At 55.5% G+C, this 8,532-nt stretch overlaps 3 protein-coding genes across 3 annotated transcripts; all 3 read right to left on the bottom strand.

The window, feature by feature from the left end:
* Positions 1-1,571: 1,571 nt before the first annotated feature.
* On the bottom strand, positions 1,572-2,981 carry N657DRAFT_90141 (uncharacterized protein). Its single transcript, XM_062797579.1, has one exon. It carries the CDS (start codon positions 2,519-2,521, stop codon positions 1,643-1,645), a length of 879 nt encoding a protein of 292 aa, XP_062653438.1. The 5' UTR covers positions 2,522-2,981; the 3' UTR covers positions 1,572-1,642.
* Positions 2,820-4,579, bottom strand: N657DRAFT_562601 (uncharacterized protein; the record flags this gene model as incomplete). The annotated part of the gene is made up of 4 exons (XM_062788152.1): positions 2,820-2,975; positions 3,029-3,064; positions 3,125-3,220; positions 3,305-4,579. The coding sequence occupies 4 exons, from the start codon at positions 4,577-4,579 to the stop codon at positions 2,820-2,822; spliced, it is 1,563 nt and encodes a 520-aa protein (XP_062653437.1).
* A 1,242-nt stretch (positions 4,580-5,821) lies between these two features.
* On the bottom strand, positions 5,822-7,153 carry N657DRAFT_563786 (uncharacterized protein; the record flags this gene model as incomplete). The annotated part of the gene is made up of 2 exons (XM_062788240.1): positions 5,822-6,803; positions 6,966-7,153. Coding segments are annotated over 2 exons (1,170 nt in total), but the record flags the coding sequence as incomplete, so codon positions are not given.
* Between the last annotated feature and the right edge of the window lie 1,379 nt (positions 7,154-8,532).

Genomic DNA, 8,532 nt, shown 5'->3' with positions numbered 1-8,532 from the left:
AATATTTTCCGCTGCTGGCTGCATGGTAACGACACGACGGACGCGGCTCAGGACTGACGTGATCTCTGCCGCCCAGACGATTAGATCGTGGGTGAAAGCCGGATTGACGGATGATTATGACGGAATCGCCCTTCGAGAGGCAGGCATTAAGGCGCTTGAGGATGAGATATTGCTTCAAATTGAAGGTGGCATAGCATGAGGTGACCGGCTTGTGGCTAGGTAGAAATGTTCAGCAGTCGTGAGCGTCCTGTTATCGGAACATCTTTCATCCGCTAAGCATGAACAATCTACGTGAATGGTATCTACGTTGATAGAATAGCTCTTTATTCTATCAACTCTATCTCAGTCCAGCTGACTAATCCATCTATTCTATCTACTTCAAGGGTCGCGTGGGTAGAAGTGGCTAGATGCAGAACCCTGTCTGCGGGTCGCAGGACTCTGTTTCCCGTCACATTCACAAAGGGACACTACGACATCAGTCACTTCGACTCTTGCGCCAATCTTACCAACCCTCGCGGGTTTGTGGACTTAGGTTGGCTATTCGTCTTCGAGTGTTTTATATCGGTGTCTGTCGATGTTCCAGGACGGTCACAGGGAGTCGAGCTCTATCTTCCGTGTGTATTTGACCAGCCCTTGAAGCCAGGTTCTCTCTCGGTTCTTTTCCTTACTCAACACCTGCCAATGGAATGTTCCGACTTTAAGATTATTCCCTGTTACTTTGAAATTGTCTTACGGAACGTTCAGGTTGATTGGGAACGTCATGTTTATCAACGAGTTGGGATGGTGGAAGGTATTCCGCGCTATTACGGAGCGCCTGACCAAGGTGCCCTGGACGTGCTGAGGCTTTATACTGAGGCCGCAGCTGCATTCTCCGAGCTTGTTCCCGACTTTAGAGAATCCACTCTTTCCGTTGATCCTACAGGCAGCCATCACTTGGCGCCAGTTGGGTTGTAATCTTTTCCGAAGTCTCTTATCACTCTAGTTAAGTGTTATGCCTGGCTCAGCGCCTCCTTTGGTTGTCTTTACATCGTCTTTTGGTTTCGGGTGGTCTCGGACCAAGAGGTGTCGTCGTGACCGACCATGGCGCACCCGGTGGGAGGCTTCATTACCAGCTACTTTCAGGTGACAGAGGCCAAGTGATACCGGAAGGCACGATGTAGAGTAGCCCCGCTGCAAAGGTCTGTGCGCGCTCAGCACCTCCATGCCAGTTTATCTTGCATGTAGGACGCGCGACACCGACTTCTCTGTCGGAATCTTCATCCTTCTTTCCAACAATTCAGTTACACCCATACCATGCCATCCCTCTGGTGCCTCCTGCATCACCAAGGGACAGGGCACAAAGCTGAGCTCGGTGGCATCCAGGTTGCCGTCTGTGCCGGTACTAGCTTTTTCATTGCTGTTATACTGCGCTGGGGGAAGACGATGCGTGTCTGGGTAGCGTCTGAACTTCGCAATCGTAACCACCTGAAGGAGTCCAATGGGACTCTTCCTGGCCATTGAGCGGAAGTCGTGGAACCTGAAGGGTGGGGGTGATCAATGAAGTTGCCGTGGTGGTCATGGCTAAATGACAAGGAGTCAACTACAATGCCACGGGGTTGCCAGCTAATTTGTACATGTACCAGTAGCAAATCCTTCAACCCCATTATAAACCTTTCTCCTTTACTCCCTCCGGCACGCCAATCTCCTTCTCCTCATCCACAACCCCCTTCGCCATCCCTTTCCTCCTCATCCTCAACCACCCCAACCTCTTCAACTTCCTCGCCTTCCCAGCCGCCGGAATCTCTCCCTCATCTGCACCTCCAACCTCATCGTCCCTCGTCACCTGAAAATCAAACGACGCCCTCGACCGCGTCTGATTCGACCACCGCTCCATATCCGCCAAATCATCCTCCATCGACCCATTCCCCACCAACCCCGACCCCTGCTTCCAATACCCGGAGTCAAGCGACTTTTTTCTCTTGTTGGCCACCTTCCGCTTCGACGACATGAGATTCATATTCAAACCCATTCCACCTCGCTTCCGCCCTCCAAGTCCGAAATCCTTCCTCTCCACCCCTCCACCAAACGGACCGCCCCCATCCCCCGACTCACCACCACCACTACTACTATGGCCGCTATCACTACTGCTACTACTACTACTACTCAACCCTTCCATCTTATCTTTCCTCCGCCTCCTCTGATCCCTCGCCCTCGCCCGCCGGTGCTTCTCCGACCCGCACCACGCCAGCACGCACACCAGCCCGCGCAACACGCCCATGCTCGCCTTTGTGCGGTAGTACCGCAGCGGGTAGTCGCGCACATAGCGGTCCTTCCAGCGGTTTTCGTGCCCGCCGCGCCGGGCCGACATCAACCGATACCGTCGATATCGCCAGAGGTTGCGGAGCAGTGGGATGGTGCGGTGGAAGTGGTACCGGCCGAAGAGCGGCGCGTAGCGCGGGGATTTACCATTGTTGTCGCTGTCATCGTCGGAGATGCTGCTGTTGTTGTCGTTGTCCTTGTTGTTGTGGTGGTAGTATGCCATGGTGAGGTTGTCGTTGCCGTTGTTGCGTGACGCGGCGCGGTTCGTCTTGAAGCCGTAGCGGTTGGATGCCGCGGTGGCGAAGCTGCGGCGGTCGATAAAGGTGCGTTCCTCGTCCGAGTCGTGGTCGGCCGTGTCCTTGGGGAGCGGCGGGTTGAGGGCTGTGTCCGGGTCTTTGAGCGCCTTTAGCAGCTGCTTGTAGGTTTGCTTGATGTTGGCGATGAGCTTGTTGACGTAGAGCGCGAGGACGATGAGCGGGATGAATATGACGGCCGAGAAGCCGACTGTTGTAAAGTGATCGTTAGCACTGACGAACTCTGAACGGATCGCAAACGAGGTGCGTACAAAGGTAGCTTGATACTTGACCGATAGGCCAGGCGGTTTCACCAGTTTCGGGGCTTTTGGGGAAGATGTCGATGTCCAAGGCAAAGAAGCTTGTGATGAATGACAGAGGAAGCTGTTACAGTTAGCGCGCCATTTTCAAGCCGGCAACTCTGAGCAGGAACTTACGAAAACGACGGTGACGAGAGTGAAAACAAGGATGATCTGTAATACTTGTCAGCCAACGGAAAACACATCATCCGGGCTAGTGAGCGGAGAACCCACGTTTCCCTGCCGCTGCGATTCTTCCGATCCTTCACGCGCGAACCGCGCCTCCCAGCCGTTTGCGTGTTTCTGCTTGAGATCGAGCAGGTTCTCAAGCTATTTGCGGTCAGCCAAATACACGTCATCTCTCACGATCCAATACCAACACAGTACTTAGATGCCACATACCGAACTCTCAACCTTTTCGGCATAAGCCAGCATGTCCGTGATGATCCGCATATTGTTCTCAACAATCCCAATCGTCTCGTACATAAGATCCCGGTTCTGGAGAATGTTGGTCTTCTTGACTGGAAGCGCCGTCGCCCTCGCCTGCTCGGCTTCTTTCTCCTTCCCCTTCGGCCTAGAACCCCTCAGAAGTTGACCATCCTGCGCACTCAGCCCGCCGGCCTGTAACGTGTCTCGAAACGAAGGCCTTGGCGTCATCGGCGACGGTCCACTCCCGTCAGGGCCCACCGCGGTCTGGTCCTTAAGCAGCTGCACCAGGTTCTGCAAAACCATCAGCTCGCCCTTGCCCAGGCCGCCGGACAGCGCAGGCGCCCTGATCTCCTCGTCAGCGTCCTCGTCCACCTTCTTGGGGTACAGCCGCAGCAGTTTCTCGAGCACGTCGTGCTGCTGCGCCAGGATGGTCTTGACGATGGTCAGCTCGTCTTGGATGTCCATGATCTCGACCAGGAGCTCCGTCTCTTGGTCCAAACTGAAGAGGAACTCAATCTCTCTCTTTCTCTCCACCGGCTCCAGCGCGCCAATGTGTAGTTTCTGGGTGGTGTTGCGAAAGTTGTTAAAGAGACGGCCTTGCTTCTCCGAGACGTTGTTGATGGACGACTGGAAACACTCGTGGAACTGGAAATTGGCGGGGCCCTTGCGCTGAAAGAAGTCGACGCTGGTCTTGAGGATTAGGTGGAGGAGATCCTCGACCGATTTGATGATTTGCCGGTCCTTGTTGTATCGAAGCTCCCTGACGACGACGTTGCTGAAATTGAACTCCTCCTGTCCGTTCCACGTGTTCGGTGAGCTGGTAATGACTGTCCCGTCGTGGAAGGCCCAGAGCCACAGCTGATCGACCATGACGATGGGTCGGTTCTTGGGTTCGGCGCACACGGCGGGGTTTCTCGCCCACCTGTAGGCTACTTGGCCCTTGTCCCGAGCCTCGGTCGAGTTCAACATATAGTAGGAAAACTGGTCCAGCGTGCGACGACAGTGTACAGGCTTCACCTGCTTGGAGTCTAGGTATCCCCTGAGTAACTGCGCTTCACGTCCCTTGGTGACCTGCGCCCTCGCGCGGACAACCGGCTTGACTGGTGGATAGAGCCGACTCGTCTCCCTCTCAGAGCTGGACTCCCCGTCATCCGAACTTTCCGTTCCTCTTCTTCGATCCCCCTTTTGCGAAAAGTTCGACCTGCGATCTGCCGGAGCCTTGGGGTCTGGACTGCTGTCGCGGGCGCGGGCAATTCTCATGGCCTCGTCAGCTTCCTGGAAAGCTTGCGTGAGGTACTTGCGGTGACGATGCTTCTCAAAACCCAAGATGGGCATCTGCTTGTTGATTAGATGTATGGATTCCAGAAAAAAACCACCAGAATGGAAGAGTGTTGCCGACTCACAAATATCACAACGGCATCTGCTTCTGTCATTGTGAACTCCGGCGCCGGTGCCTTGCCAGATTTGGGCCCTGTTTTGCTTCGAAACTCTTCCGAAGAGGGAGGAAAGTCCTCTGACCCAAGAACAACTGTCGCGGCACTATCGGTGCTCCCGAACCGGTTTGCTCTCGGCCTGAGTGCCGGGGGTGGTTTTCTGACGCTGCCATGGAAGTGCTTGTACCTCCTCGCCTGGGGCATCATGTACCGATCGATGAGCCGTGACCCCTCGTGGCGCTGGCCACCCATGGAACCGTCCTGGATGCCCATGCTCACCATGAGATCGTGGACCCACTGCTCGTTGTTGGATGGCACATGGATCCAGCGGCACCGGACCTTGTCTTCGGTCAGGTGCTCGGCTCTCGAAGCAGCTAGGATCCGAGAAACACCAACACTCGAGGTGCTCTGGTAGATGACATCGTATACAGATGCCAAGTCAATGTTGAAGACCTCGGAAAACCTCTCGCGCTTCTTTTGCAGAAAGACCTCGGCAAGGATCATGTCAAACGCGTTGCAAGCCTCGCGCTGCGGACCAGGCTGCGGCGGATGCAGGCTCCCTATGCCTGCTGATGCTGTCGAAGAGCTGCCAATGACAAGATGTTTATCCCTGAGTCGCCGGATCCACTGGTTCCCCTCTCCTTCAGCATACGACCAAGGCGTCTTGCCATCGTTGTCCCTGTCATCGACATGCGCGCCTTTCTTCATCAGCAGGTTAATGATCTGCGTGTATACCCTCTGATGCTCCGGGTCGGGATCCCTGTGGGCTGCCTCCTGGACGGCGATGTTGAGTGCAGATCGCCCCACGCTGTCCTTCCTATGGACTGACGCATTGCCCTGGTACAGCAGTCTCTTGACAGCATCCGGGTTCCCAGCCTTTACCGCGAGGTGTAGAGCCGTCCGATTCAGCTGATCTCGTAAATCGACGGGGAACTTTTCTGTCCGGAGGAAATCGGCAAGGCACGCGGCCATCTTGCTGTTCCTGGTGACGGAAAGTCGGACGATCAGAGAGCGTTTGGCCACATCCACAATGGATCGATAGTCGATGTCATTGGGGCCTTCAAATCTGCTAAGACGGTGCGCCGTTACTGATTGTTTCGGAATGAGTTGGACTTCGAGGTTTTTGGGGGTTATCGCAGGCTAAGATGCTAGGGGTTAGCGTTCCGGTGGTATGCTTTTGTCCTGTCATCATGCAAACACATACCTTGCCAGGTGTTGGCACCATGGGACTGTAGTGCCACGCAATGGGGATATCATGCACCGACGCAAGGAGGGAGAACCTGATCCACATGGATAATGTATCGATCTTTGTCGACGGAGCGCCCGAGACTCGCGGCTTTCCTAGCCAGTCCTGCGTCCACGTCTTTTTCGTTTCCTGGGCGAGACTCCGCGGAAACTGCTCTCTGTCGGGGCCAGCAGCCGGGGCATCCAGCAAAATCACGCCTGCAACCATGTAGAGATTCGTGGTCGGATTCCAGTCAGACCCGGGCCGAAGAGCAAGCAAGTTCATGGCCCTCTGGAGAATGAGAGCGCCGAAGCCAAGGCCAATCAAGATAATGGGAACCCCGCTGTAGTCGACGATGTCTGACGTCCTCTTCTCGATGAGGCGTGTGGCCAGAACGTCGGCCAGCTCTGTCAGGTACTGCCAAGGCGAGGCCACTTTCTCGACGCCCTTGTACGTGTAACACATGATGCGAGCGCCGGGAATCTCGATGGGCAGCATGTCAAGGTCGCTCAGCCAGTTGACGCGTCGCTCGATCCCCTGGTCCAGCGAGGATTGTCGGTCCGACAGAACGTCAGCATTGGGACGTCGGCTGTCGCCCATCTCACCCACGCTCGACACCTTCTCTTCTTCGGCGATGGCTGCGAATCGTCCACTCGACCATCTCCTGTCGTGGGGTAGGGTCGCCTTCTTTCGCATGCGCGGCCTTCGCCGAAAAAAGTCGTCTGAGGTCTGCAACCCGGGATTCACGTCCTCGTCTTCGGGAACCGACGCCAGCATGCCGAGGATGGACGCATCCTCTGGGTCCTCCATGAGGGCAAGATCTGGGCTGGACGGCCCAGGATCGTCAAGTGCAGCTTCGTCTGCATCCCCGTCTCGTGGCACGTCTTCCGCAGGCTTGGCTGAAACGGCCAACCACCTCTCGATCGAGTAGTTCGGATTCTCCGTCGCCTTCTTCTTCCCGTTGGACGGTGGCTGCCTCCCGGTCGACCTGTAGCGGCCGGGAGCCGGACTCCCCGTGGTGCCTAGTCCCCCTTCGCCATCGAAGCTGTTGAGGCCAGCGGACGCATAACCGGTACGGGGCTCGTTTCCTCGTCGCTTGGATTTCTTGCGGTACAACCAGGCCTTCAGGAGGGTTTCGTCGATGTCGTGGATGGCGATGATGTCCACGCGTGGCACTACTGAAGGGTCCTGCGGGAACACGACTCGCAGTTCTGCGGTGTCCTGTTGTCGGTCAGCATCCAATTGTCGCTGTTGGTGAGACTGCCGCCCTCACCTTTGGCTCCTGTGGCACGTCCTTTGCAGCTGCCGACTTCTTGGCCGCTTTCTCGGCTTTCTTGTCGGCCTTAGCCTGCTCCGCCCCTGGTGCTTTGTTCTCTCCTGCGACCTTGGTCAGGCCCAATCTCGACCCCAGTTTTTGGGCGCTGTCCTTCAGGTTCAAGTTGGTTTTCTGCGACTTGCTCACCCCGTCTCCCCCTTTTGCGGCCGATGTTGTCACCGGTTCTCCGTCGGTGGTCTCGGGCTCCTCAACTTGCGCCCTTTGCCGGTCTGCTACCACCTTTCCGGTGCCTGATTGTTGCGCTGGGAAACTGGAAGGTGCTGGGGGCGGAGGAGGTCTTGTGACTGGGTTGGCTGCGGTCGCAACTGCCGCCGCCTTCTTTTTGCTCAACTGCCGCCGCGCATTTGGTGCACCACTTGTCGGCCTCCCAACATCAGGCGCGGGAACTTCTCCGATCCCTTGCTGTGGCTCGTCATTTTCCGGCAGCCGAATTCCATTATAGACCTCCGACGTTCTGGAGAGGGAGGCACTCATCTGGCGCACATGTCTTGTCGCGGCGCTGTGAGTGTGAGCGCCGTCGCAATTGTTGGCTCCGGTTTCAGGCGGGCTTTTAATGGAAGGAAACGAATAAAACAAGACATCAAAAGAACAGAGCACGCGATCCTCGGCGCGTACAAGAAATCATTGCTGGCGACGGGCCAACCGACACCCCAGACCCAGGGCGGGGCTCATGCAGGTTTGCGGCAAGGTATTGGGTTCGTCAGATACTTTAGAGTTGCTAGCTAATGTGACTATCATCTCTCCCAAAGTTAGAACCGCTCAGAGGGATGAGCTTACGAGGAGCGAAGTCCCCTCAATGTCAGTTTCTTGAGATGACCGTCATCAAAACATGTCGTCTCGACTGATGCTGGTTACGCAGTACAATCCACTCCTGGTTTGCTTGTAAGTGTCTCACTTGGCCCACCTGAGTTTTGTAGTCAACGCCAGAACAAAGCTTTTGATGCGGAGAAAAAAAACCTTCTGGGGAGAGCGAATCTACCAGTCGAGAAAAGGTGTATGCTCGACCCTTTTGCGTTGGAAGTGAGTTCATGGCTGTTAGAGTGGAAGTTCTTTAATATTGAGCCTGGAACCCTGTCAGTAGTATCGCGCTACATAACAAACCAACCAGGGTCGTAAATTAGTGTGTACTATGGAGTCTTTCCTCATTGTTCTGAGTGTAAGGATTCCGGGGGCGTTCGTGATTCCGATCCATTTCTTGGTTTGTTGGTTACTTTCTTTT

The sequence above is a fragment of the Parathielavia appendiculata genome, assembly GCF_033297405.1.
Source record: "Parathielavia appendiculata strain CBS 731.68 unplaced genomic scaffold N657scaffold_1, whole genome shotgun sequence".
NCBI classification, from domain to species: Eukaryota; Fungi; Ascomycota; class Sordariomycetes; order Sordariales; family Chaetomiaceae; genus Parathielavia; species Parathielavia appendiculata.
Note: the sequence above shows the minus strand (reverse complement) of the source record. Positions and strands in the feature narration are given on the sequence as shown.

Coding starts and splice junctions, on each gene's coding strand:
- N657DRAFT_90141 (XM_062797579.1), bottom strand. CDS start 2,521: ATGGCATACTACCACCACAACAACAAGGACAACGACAACAACAGCAGC.